We start from the raw sequence: 20113 nt of genomic DNA, 5'->3' as shown, positions 1-20113 counted from the left end.
GGCTTTCAGAGTTTGCCCACATTTTGCACTTCTAAGTCTCCACTTATGCCTGTGTATCCAGATATCGACAGGCTTACAACATTGTCTCCAAAAACTTCACATCCTAAATTTTTGCCTGTTAAATCATTTGAGCTCTTTGTTTGGAGGAGTGGTGTTTGAGTTAAAAATTTTCCTTTCTGCTAGTCATTCTTTACCTCCTTTCTCTAGAAATATAAGCATTTCCATACCTTTAAAAATTCCAGTACTGGTGCAGAATAAAACAAGTAGTATCTCCATCAGTGGTGAGAGAAGCAGGTTTTAATCTGTCTCTTTTTGTCAGTGGTAAATTTGGTCTTTACTGGTTTAAAAATATGCCCTAGCCAAAAAAAGGATTAGAAAAATGTGGTGCTAACTGCATTTTTATCTGCAGATCAAACCTAGACTATTCCACCACAACCTTTTAAGATTGCTGGCAATAATTTTGTTTTTTGCTTGAGTGGAAATCTATTTCTGTAGTCTTCGCCAGCAGATCCTAAAGGGTAGTTTAATGTCATTGTTGTGAGGGTTTACAAAAAGAATACAATGTTGCCTCTGTATAGGTACTAAACGGGTGCAACTTTATTTACAGTGTAAAGTGCATCACATGGAAGTCGTTTAAAACACACAACAAGCGGTGACATAAATGACAATACAGTACTGGGTAGGGAGGGGAAAATATTCCAGCAAGTATCAAAACATCATCAATAGCACTAATATGACAGCCTCTAGTTTCAGCTATTCTGTCCTAACACCACATCTCCTTACAAAACGTTGACTGGGTTATCCCGGGACTCCATGTACTAGTCACTAGTGAGAAGCTGGGGTGCTAAAAGCTGTTCTGCAGCCCTAAACTCTCCAGCAATGTCCTGCCAGACACAAGCACTCTCCTCACCACTGCTGTTCTGCTCTGGAGATGGCCAGAGTCAGAGGGCACACCAGAGAAGCACACTGGAAAAGGGACAAAAACATGAGAATCACATATAAATAAAGATCTGCTTTTCTCACCTATGCACTCTTTCCCTTGAGAAGTCCCGTGTTGCTCACTGCAGCTTCCCTTCATTTGCTATTAAGGCAGCAAGGAAGTCAAGGAACAAAGTGCCTACAAACGGTGGTGACTGTGTGTTGAAATGTGGACATTACTCACTGAACACTAAACTTCAGTCAAAGCTGGAAACATCGATGGCTGTGCAGCTGGGAGACACAAGATATTTGCTACGTGTTAGCAGAGTCCATTAGAAAAAGAAGGTTGTGGGAGCTAAAACCACAACTCTTCTGCTGGTTGCAGCTCCCACTGGGAAGGAATCTACATTCACATTAATCTGATCCCCTAATGACTCCTATTCTTTACTATCTGTTTTTTTTTTTTTTTCTTTTTTTTTTTTTTCCTTTTAATTGGCTGAAAGCTCTGATGACTGACAACTTTGCTTGTTTCTTTCTTCCTCTATTCTGGTCTCGCTAACAGCCATTAGTTATGTGTCAGTTTTTACTAGAGCCCTGTTACTGTAACTGTGAGCTCATTTTGGTGTCGAATCACTTTCCTGTATCAAGGTTCATGCATTAAAGGAAGGTACATCCATGAAAGGGGGTGGGGCAGTTGTGTACACTTTTAGTCTGGAGGGTCGCTAAGCAGGAATAGGAAGCTACAGAAGGTAAAATTTAGTTCTCCTTTTTCTTTCCCAATGATAACTACAAATTACACTTTTCTGTTATTTTTTTGAAAAACAGAGATTCTGATCAATGACTCTCAGGTTCTGTCTCTTAAGACCTTTATTCACAGATCAGACTTTTTGCTAACTGGTGACAATTACCAAACACGTGACTTTGAAAAATGCATGTGATTTCTGCCTTGTAATTCCACCACTCTACTTAATCATAAATTTTAACATTTTAACTCATCAGAGCATGACTTAATGATGGCTCTCGTGTGTGTTTTCCTCAGACAAAATGGGATTACCACTCTGAGAAGGAAAAATCTGATAATGTGTGCTCTCAGTATTTCTCAGTCAGCTGACCATTTCTGCCCGTGTGTGTTCTCAAGAGAGGCCTTTTCCAGTTTTTTGAGGATTCTGCATAACAACACTGCAACCTTTTGGCAAACAGATGCAAACTTTCACCTGTAAACCTAGCTGGTGCGTTCTCTCTCCATCTCAGGGGCAGTCAAATATTGGGACCCAAACCTCAGATATCAAAAACATTCACCTAGCAGATAGCTGCTGGTTATGTAGTTCCTTTATATAGGAAAGGGATGGTGGTTACAGGCAGATGGTGAGTTCCATAGCAAATGGAAAGTGCAAGTTTCAGAGATCCACCTGTTTCCTACTGCTGGATCCTGGATTATCCAGATTAGAGCTACACTTGAACAGCCTGTAGGTCAAAAACTTCAAAGGTGCTTTTTGACTAGACTTGATCCATTCTTCTCTGAATGAGATAATGTTCCCTCATCTCTTTTACTACGAAATCTCAGGTAAAACTCATGCTGATGCCTCCCATTAAGTCGCTCTCCAATGAAAGTAAATGTCACATAAACTACACTACAGAATCTTCTTCTTATGCTCATCAGAAATTGTGGTTACAATATAGACCTCGTCACATGCTGTTACAATTTTATCAACTGAAGTTCAGAGATAGGCCCAATGCTGAGTTTAGTGGCTCATTCAGTGTAACACTCTTTACTGTTGAGTTGCTGGACAGTAGTATGCTTTGGCAGCTGGTAAGCAGAATTGCCATACTCTGTTTAATCATGGTTGGCAGTATAATACTGTTTAATTAGCTGACTTAATGTAAGAAATGGGAGGGACTTCACTTTAAACAACCACTTCCTCAGTGGACTGTAGGAATCTTTACATTTGTATGTGTATGTGTGTATGACACCTGTATAGCAGCATATATTTAATAATACTTTTATAAATGAAAAATACAGAGGATTTCTTTAAAAATTGAAAGATGTATCACAAAATAAAATACTAAACAAGGGAGCTGGGGAGGGGTGGGGGAAGGGAAACAATGGATTTGATTTACAATGCATTAGAATCCAAGCCCTGGTGCCTAGGCTGAAGAAAGATATCTGAATGTAGAGCTGCTGCTCTGATGTTAAAAGGGATAGAATCCAGCCTTCCGTTTCCTGCATCAAAAAACCCAAACAAAATAAAATCAGTGGTGTGCTGAACATACCGAATGATCAACAGTGAGGCACAAGAGGATGCTGTCTGAAAGTATACCAAGGATTAGAATGCCTCAGCTCAAAGAGGGGGAGAGAGGTGGGCATGGGGAATAGAGATACTTGACATTTAATTTAAGTCAGGGCTCATCAGAGAGTACTTTGCAACTAGTGTTGTTCTGCATGCTGATAAAGACTTTGGGACATTTCAGCTTCCCCTTATAAATCCACACCTTGGTAACCTGCAGCAGAGAATCTCTGCTATCATGTCATTTGCCTGTACTATTTTAGAATTCTCAGAAAGGTATCATACCCCATAAAGAGCCACAAGTAACTGATGCCAAAGCTTAACAAAATGTGAAACATCTCAGAGCTTGTTTCTGTCTGTCCTTTCAAACAGCTCTGGAAGGGACAAGCTGCTAGACCCCAATCCTGCAGGGCTAATGACCCACCTTCTCTCAGACTTCCCGTGTTGCACGGAGTTATGGACTTGGACAAAAAAGCCCAATAAAGAAGCCAAGAATAGTCTGGTTTGGAAATAGCCTGAAACTTTGCTTTGCCTCTCATGAGATAAACTCTACTACTTTTGGCTATAATGCCCACTAGATTTGGGCTTCTCTGCTTCATGACCTAAATGGAAATAGTACCAGACTTCAGATGTATACCTTCCAGCCTGAAGCTGAAAGATACTGTTTGTTTGCAATACATTTAAGTTGCTTCACTAAGGCATATATAATCACAGCTGACAAATGAAAATTATTTGGACCATGTAATTTCTCAGTCAAGCATCTCTTCTACAGCTTTAAGATGAACTGTATATCAGAGAGATAGGAAGGAATGTCTGTCACTATCCATCCAGAAAGAAGAACAGAAAAAAATTACAATGTCACAGGTTTCATCTGTTCCCTGCAGAAAAACATTAATATTCATGTGGTTCTTATTTAGCTCTCCAGGATAATGACCACTGTGCTTAGCAGGAGCCTGTGTGAGTTGAGGTATATACATTTTTTCTATCATGGCCTTAGAGCTGCCAGGAGATTTGAACTGGGACTTGCCTCAGAGGCATCTAGTTGTACTCTTTAAAAGATTACTTCATTCAACACTGGGTGTAAGATGACTTAGTATTTATGACAACTGTTGCATGACCCCAGTCTTGAACATGGACCCAGCTGAGATATATATACAGTTCAAAATGAATACTAGTAAACAGTAAGCCACCAAAATTTCACAAAGAACATTCTGTATTACATGTCAGAACCCCACTTCCATTTACATAATGAAAAACCAGTCTAAACATTGTGGGTTTACCTGTCTGCTTACATGTAAAGATACAATTTTCGGAGTTTTCTGCAAGTTTGGCAACGATTTCGCTAAGTACTCTCTTAAAGTCTTTACATATTGCCCATAAATCTTGAGGCATCTAAAGGCTGCTAATTTACAGAACCTAGAGATGCTCAAAACCTTAAAATTATTTGCTTATTCTTCAGATTTAGCGTTCAGTAGGGTGTGATTCAGCCTAGCCCTGGGACAGTGCCCAGTGACACTTACCTGGAGCAGTCAGGGCCAGTCCAGGAAGAGGGACAGTAGCACCGATTTGGTCGTATGCACTTCCCACCATTTAAGCAAGGCAACTGGCAAACAGCTGCACACAAACACACACAAATTTGCATTAATGAGCACATCCACAACAAACTGATTTAGTAGCAGGGCACTGAAAATCTGCCCTGCCTTATTCTGTTAAGAATGGAAGAGCAGCCTGAGAAGCATACGTCTGCCAAATGTGATTTGACTCCTTCTACTACTTTTACTGTCTGATGCATTGTATGAGCTGCATGAAACAGCCAGTATGTAATTTTAAACTGCCTTAAAAATTCTGCTGTTTTTGATTCCAATTAAGACAACAGAGGAACACAAGCAGAAGCAGGAAGGAGAATTAGAAGAACCATAAGATGAACAGGAGAACAGGAATAAAATGTAGATTATTTTTTAAAAACAGAAATGTGACAGCTTAACACTAGCCAGAACAAGCAGACACCAGAGGTGACAAAAAAGTATAGAAAGAGACAGCATAAGCAGAGGAAGCTATGGCACCTGTATGGAAAGAAAGAAAAGAAGCAGAGAATGACAGTAAGGTCCTAGAAGACACTGGATAACCCTAAGAGGTTAGACTAGGCGCAGCAGGGCATTAAAGAAAAAACCTTGTCTGCCTTACAGGTCATGCTGAGCCTAGTGAACATGCTTTTGTATGACAGTCTAACCCAAGGGTATCAAGTAACCAAACAAAAGTCAAAGTTTCAAGTCTTCCTCTCAATTTTGAGATAGAAAGGTAAAGAACCACACAATTTGTAGAACCAGTTTAGGTATACACTTAGTGAGGTCCTTCAAACACAGACATTTATATTGCAGGTAAGATGTGAATACTTTAAAGCAGATAATGCCATATGGAGAGGACAAACCTAAAGATACTAGTGAGGACAAAGGTTGGGTAATGTTTTTGCAAGGAATATGCATCAGGAAGCACTGATTATTATGGAATTACAGGAAATGGAAATGAGTAGTCACAGGAATGCAAAAAACCTACGCCAATTCCTCTGGGCCAAACAAGAACAAACAATGGCAGGAGGCTATAGTGATAGGCCACCCATATACAATTAAGTGAACCAAGCACATAATGTTGAAAATTACTTCTGATTTTGGAATGAAGCATATGACCAAAACACCTTTAGCTTCACTGAAGTATTTCTCCATCACAGCAAAATGTCAATATCAGTAGCTGAAACAAGAAGTGATTAAAAAACTTCATAAGCAGTGTTTATGATGCAGATGCAGTTGTTCACTATAATTTTCCCTTTAGCTACTGAAAAGCAAGTCAAGCCTGTACAGATTTGAATTGCTGACCAAAAAGCGAAGGAGCCATCTATCCTCCTCAAGCACCAATTACAGCTACAAAGCTTGTGAAATATGAGAGGAAATGATGCATGTGTTAGGCAAGAGTCACTTCAAAAGACAATAGTTCAGAGTTAAAACGTTCTCCCTGGTATTTCAATTCTCTGCAGAAGGGTTGGGTTTGCAGTATATCACACAGCTTATCCCCCAGATTCACTCTTCTTATCAGTTAAACAAATAGTGTGAACATTCATTAACAGAGGCATGGATTCCTTCCCAGCTCACCCCATCAGCCACTTCAAAGTCTTGCAGGAAGGCAAAACTGGCTTTCATGTTAAGTCCCTGTGAAAAATCAGTTAATGTGCACCTGGACAATAAAAATACAGTGAAGAAACTGAAATATATTTTTAGAAATAGCTAATATTTGTAAATGTTTAAGATTTAATAATGATTGAAAGATGTTTCAGTAATTACTCAGTGGCTGAGTTTTACTGCCTTTTCACAGGGAAAAGTCTTTCAAAACCTAACATTTATTCAGTCTTGATATAGAACCCCATATTCTAAACTCAGGTTCAAATATTTTCCATAACTGCAGCCAGCCTCATCTCACACAAATGGACTGGTGAGGACACAAACCTGGACACTAGAATCACTCCCCTCCTACCCCTCAGTATTCTTGTGTGCTCCATGACCTTCACCTTTGGTTAGGTGCAATTAAGACATGTAGTAAAAACAAATGCACGTTGAATTTTTTCAGAGAATCAGATGATACCTAACATAAGGTACCCATATATGATGTATCCATTAAACTCAATCACCCTTAAATCCTTGCTTTCGTGTGCTCTCCTTCCTGATTCAGCACCCAGGCAATTAGTGGGAATACACCAAACCAGACAGCTATGTGGTGAGAAACCTCTATAATACCTGCAGCTTGTTTGTGAATTTAAGGATGACCTGCATTTCCTGAAGATGAAAATGAAAATCATGCACCTGGAATTGAGAAAAATAGTTTTATTCTTCTCCTTGGAAACCCTTTCTCCTTTGCACTGCTTTTTGCAGACAGTACTTTTGTGAATACTGTCTGTCCTTTTCAGAGCACACTTTTCTGGGACTTCTAAAGACTTATCAGGGAGGGACTAGTCTGAGAGTAGTTTACAGATGATAACAGCAAATCCTCCAGGAATATTATTGTAGCCTGGGTTTCCCTGTGTCAAGTTCTCTGAGTCCCTGGAGAACTGTGCAGGCATTGCTAGTAGAGTCCCAAAAAGTGAGAAGAAAAATGCAGGTGAGAAGTTTTACCCATATGGCAGCGTGATCCAGTCCATCCAAGGGGGCAGTCACACTGGTAAGGGGCCACACAGCGACCTCCGTTGAGACATGGCAGGATGCATATTGCTAAGGAGAAGGGAGAGGACAGAGAAAAGAATTATCTCCCATGAAAGCAAAGAATAGAGTGTGCAAGATATGAAACTTGTGTTTAACTAGAAACTCCACTGCCCCTTGAAGTGTTTGCATGGAGTAACAGCAGAGTTGAGCAGGATCTACCCACCAGGCATGAGAAGCAAATATGACTGGCATATTTGGAGCAGTCATATTTGGAGCAGTTGAGTCCTTCAGATGCTTGTAGGCTCTGTGTTCATGGGAAATGAACCAGGGCTATTTGTATCTCACATGTAATATCCACAGACACTGGCCACTTCTGTAATGGTGCTAACAAAACCAGTTCATGCTTTAATTACAAAAAATTGGATTGTTTGTGAACTTCCTGTACTTGCAGATGTAGCATCCAAAAGAAGTTAATCTATGCCCTGCTCATGGAAAAGCACTTTTTCTGGGCCAGTAAAAGCATGCTGACACTGGTGAGACCAAGCCCCTTGGGGAAAGGCAGCTTAACTACAAGGCTTTTTGGGTGAAAAAAGCAAGGGCTGGAAGCTTTGGGGAAGAAACAAAGCATATACCAAGCAGCTGATAACCTCTGGACAGAGCAACGATCCAGCTACCTGCTCCTGTGAGCAGATCTGCAAAACTCCCATGTGTTCATGCTTTAAGTATCTTCACAAAACTATCATCTCCACTATGCCAGGTGAACAAGTTCTTGAGCAGACATACTCTAAGAAGAGCAAGAGTTGAGCTGGGTCTCAAGTGGCACTTGCAGTATAGTTTAATATTAGGAGGGTGGATGGGGGCTACAGAAGACTGAGGTAGAAGTTCTCCTGCTGCACAGCAGAGGTCAAGCTGAGCAGGTGCAATCCTCTTGGATAAGAAAATAATTGTGACATGGGCCACACAGGAATAATCTGTATCACTGGGAAATACTTTTCTATCATTAAACTTACAGTACCCTCCTAGTTCTTTAGAATGGTCAGGACTCTCTCATCTTATCTTTTCTGTGAAATATACCGTGCACTACAAGGTGACTGAATTCTCTTATTAGGCCTTACTGTGGCCTAATACTGACAGATCAGTGCTCAGTGCTAGCACTCAAAAATTCCTTGGGCTTCCAGAATCCTCAGCTTCAAAGAATAAGCCTGTTTTTTCTGCTCACTGGTGCACCTTGTTTGACAAGCAAGGCAAAATTAGTGTTTCGGTTGTGGGAATTCTTTCCCCCTCTTATAACTGTCTATGTCAAAGTTTAAAAAAACAAAAAACAACAACAAAAAAGTCAAAACAAAACAAACAATCTAGTGCCTGTACCTGCATGAAGTGTGACCTGGCTAGTCAGTTGCCAGTCTGAATTGGGATGATAATTGAAATGGCTGGGATCATAAATGAAATGGCTGGCTCTGGAGAGTGCTTCAAGTGTCATAACTGATGAAACTAATAAACAAAATTGTGGGATGCCAAACACAATTTTGTCAGACACAGGATGCAATGCTCTTCTGCTGAGACTGTGAGACTTACAGGGCTAAACTGCATGTATGGCTGTGGTGATACTGCCAGGCACAGGGACAGAAAATGAGAGGCTGTGTGAATGTACCACATAGCTGGAGTTTCCATAATAGCAAAAAGACAAAACTTGCTGAACTTCTTTTTCTCATTCTTTATCTACCACTTATTTGTGCCATGTGCAGCTGACACTGTCACTATCTGCAGAGATAGATTCAGAGAACCATTTTAGCATATGATACATCTTAAATACTTGAACCATATTCTTTTCCGAGAACTAGACAGAATGTGCACAATTTTTTTAGGTTTCCACGTATACTCAGTGTCAGGGGCAGTGACACCACCTCTACGGTAGATCTTGGACACATTAAGCCTTACATCAGGGCCATACTGAATACTAAATGCTAAATAAGGACACTTGCCTTTTCTATCCACATAGACCTTACTATACACATTGCCTTACTATGTGTACAGTAATAAGCAGCTATGCCAGCCTGAAAGGGTTAAACCTCCCAAATACCTTGTGCTAAGACCACCATGAAGAGAAACATGGACCAAAATGGCATTCCAATGTTACCCAGGGAATCTCTGACAGAGTCAAGAGTCAGATTTGGCTCTTTTCAGTAAGAACAGATCCACCTCTCAGATTATTCAGATATCCATGACAGGAAAAGCCAGTCTAGAATTTGTGAGGCACAAGTACACAGCTCAGGAGTGACAGCATGGAAAAGGTGACATGTTACATTATTTGAATGTGAATTGATGAGGTTCATAATTGATGAGGACTGATAAAAATGCAAGCCCAGCAAACTAATGCAGTCACCAGTAGAACACTCACATTTCTTCTGTTCTAATACCTGTTCATTCCCCAAAACTATCAGGTATTGCTATTAGAAACAGACTTTGGAGAATTGAAATCAAAGTGCTCTTCAACCACAGTGAAGGAACACCAAAAACAAAATCAAAAAGTGCTTGTTTTGCTTTGAAGATGTAGGGGAACAGCTATTCTTCTAGAAACAAGCCAAGTATATACCTTCCTGTTCCCTTTCACTTGTCAAGCAGAATGTATTAACGATTTTTATGGTTTCAGCTCTTATGCCTTTACTGGTTCTCTGCAGCAAATGCATTGGTGTTACCCAGAGCACCGCCAGGACTGGAGTCAGGGATGGTATACGTACGCTCCTCGCAGAGACGGCCCATCCAGCCATCCGGGCACGAGCAGGCGTTGGGTCGCTCGCAGACGCCGCCGTTCTGGCACGGGAACCGGCACACAGCTGGAAACACCGCGATCTCGTTACAAACCCAGCACTGTGAGCCACAAGCCTAGCACCTCAGCCTCCTGCACAGACCTCTGCAGCCACACAGCTTAGAGCAGAATAAACAAATGCAGTGAAGTTCAGAAACGTTGCTGGATTTTGATTTTGATTTCAAGGGCTACATCATCTCGTGGCTCTGTGTGTTTGATTAGGTACTGTAAGCAAGAGTGTGGGAATCATTAAGATAACAAAAAAACTGTCCATGGAAAGAATAAAAATGTAAACGTATTTATGGTTGAATAAATTATTTGGATAGTGTTTTAAGGCTGACACTATTCTTTATCTGATTTTCCCACTAGCCTTTTGTAAAACAGAATGAAAACACCCATACAACACATCATAAAAACCCATTACCCTCCTCATCCCTTCCCCCAGGCCTTCTAAATTGACTCTGGAAAAGAATCAAGCTTTCTTCTAACTTTGGTATGAAGCACCAAGATAATGCCATCTGGCATAATAGACCATGTGTCTAAAGTAAGATTAGGGTGTGTGATAAAACAGGGAATTTTTACTGCACTGTCGTCCAGCATAATGAGAAGTGACCCAAAAGGTTGCGGCAGTGGCACAGAGAGTGTTCATCTCTGGAACTCAAGGTGTGACTATAAACCTCACCTAGCATTCATGCTGACTGGTGCTCCTTGGCTTCCATTCCTATCAATAAGCTCCTGATCATAAAAGTGAGGAATCTGGAGTGGAGTCTATCATGTTGGGCCAATATATTGCCTGGACTGGACAGACTTTGGACTTCTTTGTCACTTCTATGACACTGTACCATATCTTGTCTCATACATCTGGGGAAACCAGGACTACTCAGAAAATCAGGTGAAAGCTGTGCACAAACATGTTCTGCTTAAAGATCATTGGAAGGAGCACAATCTTTCTCATGTTGGTGTACGTACTATACAGAGAAAATGAAAAATTTTGGCTTTGAGACAATACTACTGAACAAGTAGGTAATCAGACTGACAGTAATCTCAGGAAATTCAATCTGAATTGCTAATTGCATTTGAACTACTATCTTTAATTAGTTATTAGGTGAGCATAATATGCATTTAAGCTCTGAGTGTTTCAGATCTTGTTCAATATTAGCATTAAATACAAACAGTGGATTGGCACACTGAAACACTGTTCAGACCTGAAATCCACATTGGAAAGAATGCAAATCTTTCCCTCAGAGACACAAACTTGAGTCACTCCTGGAGCTAAGCCATGCCAAAATGCAAGCTACAGCTTGGGGTCTGTTGAAATGAGGCCAAAGCTCTGCCATTTTACCTTTCAATCTCAAGAGCTTTCCCATCAAGTGTCAGCTGATAATGAGAATGGGAAGAGACCTCTGAAAGGTTAACATAATTTGCAATATTTTAACAGTGATTTTGAGAATTTTTGTTGTAAAAATATCTGTTACTAGACAGACAGCTTGTCTCTGAGTGTTGACTAAAGCAGAACAGTGTGCCAAACAGGTTTCTTTTCTGCAATGAAAAAACCATTTAGAGCTTTGTGTGATCTCAATCACTTAAACAATATTCCACGAATGTATAATGGGATGTGAGGTAAAAGATTAATGCATAAATGATATCCCACATTAAATTCAAAGCCCATGAAATAAGGTCTCCAAAATGCATCTTCTCTTTTCTGTCAATGTAGAAGATGAAGATATTTCATGAGTTACAAAAATTGCTTTGGATGGCAACTCCATGCTGCTCAGAAATCAGATGCCAGGTAGAGATAGGCTTTTCCTGGGTTTCTGCCCAGGTCTTGGTTGTGAAATTGAATGAGAATGTATCATCCCTAGGTGTGCAATTGTTACACACCAATTCAGGCAAGCAGGGACTACTTGTCTTTAGCTATGAGGATTATTCTTGTAAATGGACAAGACCAGAAAAATGCTTGGGAAGTTAAGGTGAGATTTCATTGTCTCTTTTTTATTGCTATAGTAAAAGCAAGCAAGGCAAATACTGTCCAGTTTGCTGAGGAGAGAATAGGAATGATCAATTGTGACTTTAGTTAATGGCAGTAAATCTCACGTCTATGGTTTCAATCTTTTGACATCCCTTAAATTTATCTACACAGGACACAAAAGCATTACATTGCTGCAAGTCAAATGTATCGGAAGGGGAAAAAAAAATTCTGTTATCTTTTCTCAGCTTTGCAAAAAGCTTCCCTGTGGTTGCAAGCGAACAATTTCCTCAGGCCTCAGCTTCCCTCTCATAATGTTCTTGTTTCCTGATAGGACACAAGCCTCCTGGCTGACAGTTCCACATTGACCACTCACAGTCAGCAAGATGTGAAGAGAACAGACAGTTTTAGAGCAGCACTTCAGAAAGAAGAAACTGGAGTCAGGTAAGCTATGTGCATCTGTGCAGCCTAAAAAATCATGCAGATATTTACAATCAGCAGATCCAGCTAATACTTCTCACCCCTGAAACTGAGATCAGAATCTGGCCAGCAACCTCTAACCAGTGGTGATTCAGCCAAGTGCAGCTGTGGTGAGAGCTCTTCCAGAAGCTAAAGAAGTCAGCTATTTAATTATAATATTTACATTAACTAACCTGTTCAACCAGGACAGAATGTTTCAAGCAGGCTTAGGACACATTAATAATCAACTCACACAGCCATAAACAAGAAATGCAGCATGAGTCATTACAAAGAGTGCTTTCATGTTGTTTCTGATGTAGACCACAAAGGCTTGGGTCCTGTAGGACTTTTGTTAGGAAAATCACTCACATGAATTATAAAGCAGTTTTGAAAGATCACTTTGACATGTGTCATGAAAATGCAGGACAGTCCTTTCAGAAACATCTTTAGCTCTTTTAAAGTCCTCTTTTAGAAAAGAGGAGGGAAATTGTTATTCCCCTCCCTTAATACACAGGTTATCCTGCTTTGTTTTGCATCCTCATCATCTGTCCACCTCTTGACTGCATTTTTTGGAAATAATTTTCCCTAATATTTACTCCTCTAAACAGTCCCAGTAGACACTGCAGTGTTGCAAACAGGAGGTTTGAAAGATCAGCTCTTCTTCGTTGTTGGTAATCAGTGCATAAACCTTTCCTAGCAGACAATTACATCCCTTGCCATAAAGCAGAGGGATTCTTCATAATGAATAATTATTAAATAAGAATAAAAAGTAAAGCTGGTGATATTAAAGGGACAGCTTAACAATCCAAAGTGTTACAATTGGAACAGATAATATCCAAATAATTCTGCTAATGAATTCTAGCATAGGTAAAGTAGCTATTATGCAGAGATCCCTTGAACTCTGTAGCCATCACAGTTTAGAAATACAAACTTTTCAGAAATAGCCTGATGCATTGGGAGTGCAGATTTCCAACAGGACTTTTGGATGCATCATAGCAACTGAAGTAATTCAGATGCTTTTCCTTCAAATCTTCTCTACTTGGCTGCTTGATGGGTAATTCTTCATGCCAGGGGCAAGCCACAGTCACAAACCCAAGACAAACCCAGAACTACTCTATTCCCAAAATATTCAGGAGCTGCAAGCCCTCTTCTTTGGTTCCAGTTCTTCTCAAAATGCTCTACTGATCCATGATTTTTATGCAAGACATCATAACCATCAGATACAGGAATTTAGGTGAGTGCCTGCTTTCATAGAGTAGGGAAACTTAGCTTGTTGAGATGTCATCATTCATAATATTTTGCTGTCAGAATTCATATAAGGAAACTGATGAGGGGTCCATGATTTTCTAGGCTTAGCACAGTATATATAGAATCTTCTATCTCCAAATGGCTTTTGATCTAAACAAAAAGTGTCTGAGGAAGGAAGAACTGCTGCTTGTACTTTGACATGGGGAGCTGAGACTTGTAGGAGGAAAGGCAGACCTGACAATTCTGATAATGGCTCCAATGTTCCCAGGTGAGTGTCCTGGAACTTTTCTTCTTATGTGTGAAGAGGAATGGGGCTGCTTGTGACTGGCCACTGCTGTGTTGTAAGACTTTTTGCTTTCCAGATAGAATACCTAAAGCTCAATTTGTCATGGTGGCTGTTCCACTATCTGAAATAAGACCTCAGGATACAACTAACTCACTGCTCCACAGCTATCCAGCAGTAAAGGGCAAACCAAGCTTCTGACATGGAAATGGCAGATGGCAAGATCTCTTCCACCAAAGCCTGATGACCCTGAACTCTTTTGCTATGCCTCATCCATGGCTTTAAATTAGTATTTGAATATGCTTACATATGTTTTTTATTGTTGAGTTTATTATCTCTTCAGGTTTTTATTTGTTTCCCCCATTTTCTGTTCAAAACTTTTTATTTATTTGAATCTTCTAAATGGAAGGGTTAACTCTGCTTTAAAAAAGTGAATGTTTTAGCTCAACAGATCAAGAAATTACAAATACCTGCTGGTATGCCAAGTGTAGAAACCCTTTGTTAAATCTAAATATTGTTAAATCTATGAATTTTCTGTAATGCTCAGTGTGTATTATTTAGTGAACCATACCAATCTATCTCTTTATGCAAATTGATTTTCAGGAGCTGCCACACTTTAAACATAGTGAGGGACTAAGCAGCCATTTGTTCTATTTTGGTTTCTCCAGTGTTCAGTTTTTGACTGTGAAAAACTGACAGGCAATGCTTATCTGAAACAGCTCAGCTTGTCAGGAAGATGACTGGTTCTGTCACTTTCTTGCAAAAGATGTTAGGAGAAAAGATCCTAGCTGTGGGATACAACACCGTAGCAAAAGAAACTGTAAGACTAGCAAGGATCAAAGAGAAAAATTATGGAAGCCTTCTCTTTAACTCAGAAATAAAGCAATAACCTGGAATTATATGCCCTGAGTAAAACTATGACTGCACTAAACTAGCAAAAATTAATAAAGTTAATAAAAAGGACTTACCTTTGCAGGTAGGTGGTGTTGTCCATGTTCCATTTTCCAAGCAAATGCTCCGCAGGGGCCCCTCCAGCATGTACCCACTGTAGCACGAATAGGTGATCATGTCTCCATACTGATAGGAGCTACCACGGATCAGAGCATTCTCCACGTGAGCGGGGGGACCGCAAGAGATCTCTAAACAAAAGAAACCATCCAGATGTTGGTGAGCTGCAGAGGCTGCTCGATACAGGCTTTAACCCTGGACACAGCGCCGTCCGGGGCAGGTGGCACAGACACACCTCGGGGGGTAAATCAGCAGCAGTGTCCAGGGATCCAGACAAACTGAACAAGTGGGCTCATGACAGCCCCACAAAGTTCAACAAGCCCAAGTGCAAAGTGCTGCACTCAAGTCAGGGCAATTCCAAAAATGAATACAGACTGGGAGAAGAAATCACTGAGAGCAACCCTGAGAAGGTCTTGGGAGTTCCTTTTGGTGAGGTTGGAAATGAGTGTGCACTTGCAGCCCTGAAAGCCTCTATCCTGGGCTGCATCAAAAGAAGTGTGACCAGCAGGGTAAGAGAGTGGATTATCTCACTCTGTTCTGCCCTTGTAAGACCCCATCTGGAGTGCTGCATCCATCTCTGGGGTCCCCAGTACAAGAAAGATATTGATCTTTTAGAGTAGAGAAGGGCCACAAAGATGAACAGAGGGATGGAGCATCTCTCCTACCAAGACAGGCCAAGACAGCTGGGATTATTCAGCATGGATCCAGGAGAAGGCTTCAGGGAGACCTCATTGCAGCTTTCCAGTTTCTCAAGGGGTCTTATTAAGAGGAGGTAGTATTTATATGGGAAGACAGAGTCAGAACAAGAGGCGATGGCTTTAAACTGAAAGAAGGCAGGTTTAGTTTAAATATTGGAAAGACATTCTTCACCCAGACAGTGATGAGGTGCTGGAACAGGGTACCCAAGGAAGCTGTGGATACCCCATACCTCTAAGTGTTCAAGGCCACGTTGGATGGGACACTGAGCAACCTGATTTAGTGAATGTCATCCTTGCCCATGGCAGAGGGTTTGGAACTAGATGATCTTTAAGATCCTTTCCAACCCAAGCCATTCTGTGATCTCATGAACCTAAACAATATTGCTTGCAAGAAGTCAAAAGCCTTTCCAACATGCCTGCAAAAAGACACTGCCTTCTGTCAGTATCAATAACTACAATAAAAGGCAGCACCTCTTCCTGCAACTCTTGTCTCATCACCCATAATCTCATGGGAATCATTCTTAGGGTATTTCTGGTATCCAACAACCAATCCCAGCTCCAGGGCTTGCAAAAGATAAATTAAGAATACATTTACAAAAGGTAATAGTAAATAGAAAATAGTAGGATGAAAAGTGTTGAAACACCAACCCACATAGACGTATTCTGAACCTTTTTAAAGGAACAACTCTGTTGGAAAGAAAGAAGACACAGCTCTTCTCTAGAGCTTCTTAGAGCCCTCTGGAAAGTACCAATCCCTGAGGAACTGTGTGTCTTATACTTACTTTCACACTTAGCTGTGGCTGGAGTCCAGGTCTCATCAGCATTACAGGTGATGACAGACTGCCCTGTCAGCTGGTAGCCTTCCCTGCACCTGATGGATACGTTCTGGCCAACATGAAAATCCACCTCCGACAGAAGGGCATTCTCTGGGATTACGAAAGGCACAGGACAAGGGTTTGCTGCTCAAAGCAAGGGTGTGAGGGAAAAGAAGGGAAAAGAAAGAGATGGAAGGAAGGGAGACCTCTTTAGAATAGTTTCTGCGAATTTCAAACCCAAAACATATGAAAAGCAATAGAAATAGAAATGGATGCTGCATACGAGTCCAATTTGTAATTTGATTTAAAATTATGAGATTAGGGTCATAAAATAATAATAATAATAAAAGTCTAATTCACTGCTGCCACATGGCTTCCTATGCTCTCTACTGATGCCAGGAGAGGACATACTAAGGATTTAAGTGAGAAATATCCTACTTGTTACAGTAAAACCATTCTCTCTTGTCCTTCCTGCTTATCATAAATTATCTACAGGAGAGAACCAGACATATCCTACTTCATGTTCAGAGGGGCTGGACCAACAAAGAGCAGCAAAATTTCAGATGTTTGATTAGAGACTTCCTGTGACATTTGTTAGAGTTTGGAACCTCTTTAATTTTATTTATTGCTGGCTGCAAGCTTGCTGGGCTATTTTTGCATGGTCTATTGATCTCATCACCGATGTGAAAAATACTGGCTCTATAAAGAGCAGAAATTTATGCCAATTTCTTGATGCCAAAATGAATAAATACTTCATAATACAAAAATTAAATGTCTCAATTAACTATCCTAAGACTACACTAGGTCTTAAAATTACTTACAGACACATTCAGCAACAAGGAAGGCTACTGTGGGTGTGTGGGCATAGTGCACATGTACATAATGTGCTATTTCACAGAATTGCAGAAGAATTTATAAGTCCAACCTGCTTCTCCAAGCAAGGCCAACTAGGTCAGAAGTTGCCCTGGAATCTGACCAGAAATTTGAGTTAAATTTGAGTGACTCTGTGGATGGAGATCTCATGTCCTCCCTGGGTCTCTGTTCCTCTGTTTGACTCTGTTGATAGTAAGAGGTTTCTTCAAAAACTTCACTGGAGTTTCCTTTACAACAACTAGTGTCCATTGCCTTTCACTCTAGCACTGTACAACTCTGAGAAGAGTCTGGCACTTCTTCCTTTACACCCTGTCAATATGCCACTTGTGGACAACAATAAAGTCTCCCTTTTGCCTTCTCCACCTAATGATTCTCTCACCTGCTCTATATCTATCAAGCGGTTGACTATAATAACTCCATTTTATGTCATCTTTCCAGTGAGAGGGACCTATGCAGAAGACAGCTTGTTTTTTTACTGTCACAAAAATACATTCAGAGAGATTAATGCTTTAACTTGTATCAGTAACTGCTCCTGTTGTTCCTCTGCAAAGACTTTTCCATTACAAAGAGAACACACACGTTTACAGAGAGGCAAGGGATTACTCCATCTTCCATCTCCTGTGCACTCTGCTGCTGCTTCTCCTTCCAAGCTGTATCCCCTCTCACAGAGATAAGTTACTGTACTGCCAACTGTATTGTTTTCATAAATTGCTTTCCCATTCAGCAAGGAAACTGGAATTTTGCATCTGGTTTCTGCAAAGGAAGGGGTCTTATTAATTCAGCTTGATATTAGTCCTGGACTTCAAACATTTCCTGAATTAATAACACAATATGTTTAAAGTCACCACTAAAATCATGAAGAATATTGATTCAGTAGCCCTGGGAAAGAAATGTAGCCAGAAATGTAGAAGAGAAGCTCCTCCCAGTGACAGAGAAAAGCCCCAGAATGGGGAAGTGAGGATACATTTATGAGTTCATACCAGGGCCAGTAGGGCAGAAAGATGGAAATCATTCTTTCTTGCCATGATAGATTCTCCAGAAACTCCACATTACAGAATCATTTCTCAAATGCAACTCAGTCTCTGGATTATATGAATGCATGCATAAGGGAGGAGCTATTGCTTATCCCAGCAATAAGCAATAGAAAGGAAGGAGTTACCTTCACACAGTGGCAAGGGTTTACTCCAGCTCCCATTGGCAAGACATGTGATATTCTGGGGCCCAACAAGATGATATCCAGAGCTGCACACAAAGGTTACATTACTTCTGTATGTGCTTCCAGTAGAAAAGGCCTCTGCTTTCTCTATGGAGGGATGCAACCCACAAGTAATTTCTAGGAGAGAAGAAAACTTTTGGGTTTTATACACACATTGAAGACTATTCTATCTACGAGTCACACAGTATCTGATAGCTCTGTTCTCACCCTGAATTAATGGAAAGACAGCAAGAAAGAAGTTGTGAACTGTTACACGGAGAAGAGTTATACAATTCCTTCCCTGCCCTTTCTCTTGGCGTTCGTTCTGCAGACACCTAAAAATGTATCCAAATCTATTTGGTGATGTTATGAGGTATGTTCAAATCTAGAGAGGATCCAGACTATTTCTTCTGTGCAGGCCTGAGGCTGCATTTTCAGTCTCCTTTGTGCCTCTACAGTGGAAGGTTATCTCAATATGTGCTTGAGAACAATGGGAGTAGCTAAGAAGAATTTTGACCCCTGTTCCTACACTGTGGAGACCAAGTAAATTCATCAAAGGTGAGAGAGAAGGATGCAAGGCATAGGACTATGACATCAGCAAGAAAAGGTGGAAAATGATTTATTGGTAAAGACTATAAATATTGGCATTTTATTTATAACCTGTACGAAATAAGTAATAAACTCTTCTTTCTAAGATCCGTCAATTACTTATTTTCTTGATAGAGAGCCAAGATTTGATCCTAGAGAGCACAGCTGTGGTATCCAGATATGCTGAGTGGCCAGGATATACTTTGGCACAGGAGGGATGAACATGATGTCCAAAGCTCTGCACACCATAATTCAAGGCAAGTCAGATACAGCAGGCCACATTCCTACCCTACTGACCTCAGCATGACTCCTTCTATGTTTATGCCATTTCAATGTGCCAAAAGGAGAGAGGTACTGCCAGTGAGAAACCTGCTGGCTTTTCCTCTGGCTCCTCCTGCTACAGTCCCTCTGCTGGAGGGAAAGAGAGGGAGGAAGCCAGACAAAACACTCTCCTCCTGCCCCAGCTTTCCTGGACATCACATTGCTCTGCTTGCTACTTACGCATGCACGTAGGGGCTGAAGGGCTCCACTTTTTGTCAACGTGGCAAATCCTTCTGCTTGGCCCCTGTAGCTCAAAGCCAGGGTCACAGCTGTAAAAAACTTCACTGCCAAACAGGAACTCCTCTCCCTGAACAGATCCATTTTCTATCATATCTGGCGGTCCACATGAGATTCCTGTAATGTAAGCAATACTTTCCAATCAAACAACATGTATATGGTTTGTCCTATTCACAGCTCCTCCACAGGTTTTACTCTGAGAAACAAGAAAGAACACAGCAGTTGTCTG

At 40.7% G+C, this 20113-nt stretch overlaps 1 protein-coding gene across 3 annotated transcripts in view; it reads right to left on the bottom strand.

Moving 5' to 3' along the window:
- Positions 1 to 575: 575 nt before the first annotated feature.
- SVEP1 (sushi, von Willebrand factor type A, EGF and pentraxin domain containing 1) overlaps positions 576 to 20113 on the bottom strand; it is a 124125-nt gene continuing 104587 nt past the window's right edge. Inside the window, exons 42-50 of one of the 3 annotated variants that reach the window (XM_056513625.1) lie at positions 19828 to 20001; positions 18703 to 18876; positions 18123 to 18296; positions 16638 to 16814; positions 15118 to 15288; positions 10126 to 10221; positions 7361 to 7456; positions 4724 to 4817; positions 576 to 3139 (exon numbers count right to left, since the gene is read on the bottom strand). In XM_056513625.1, the coding sequence (XP_056369600.1) occupies positions 3109 to 3139; positions 4724 to 4817; positions 7361 to 7456; positions 10126 to 10221; positions 15118 to 15288; positions 16638 to 16814; positions 18123 to 18296; positions 18703 to 18876; positions 19828 to 20001 (1187 nt within the window). In that variant the 3' untranslated portion in view covers positions 576 to 3108. Of the gene's footprint in view, positions 3140 to 4723; positions 4818 to 7360; positions 7457 to 10125; positions 10222 to 15117; positions 15289 to 16637; positions 16815 to 17491; positions 17642 to 18122; positions 18297 to 18702; positions 18877 to 19827; positions 20002 to 20113 lie in introns of those variants that run through there. The other 2 variants (XM_056513626.1, XR_008842534.1) reach the window with 2 other exon arrangements.

The sequence above is a fragment of the Oenanthe melanoleuca genome, chromosome Z, assembly GCF_029582105.1.
Source record: "Oenanthe melanoleuca isolate GR-GAL-2019-014 chromosome Z, OMel1.0, whole genome shotgun sequence".
NCBI lineage: Eukaryota > Metazoa > Chordata > Aves > Passeriformes > Muscicapidae > Oenanthe > Oenanthe melanoleuca.
Note: the sequence above shows the minus strand (reverse complement) of the source record. Positions and strands in the feature narration are given on the sequence as shown.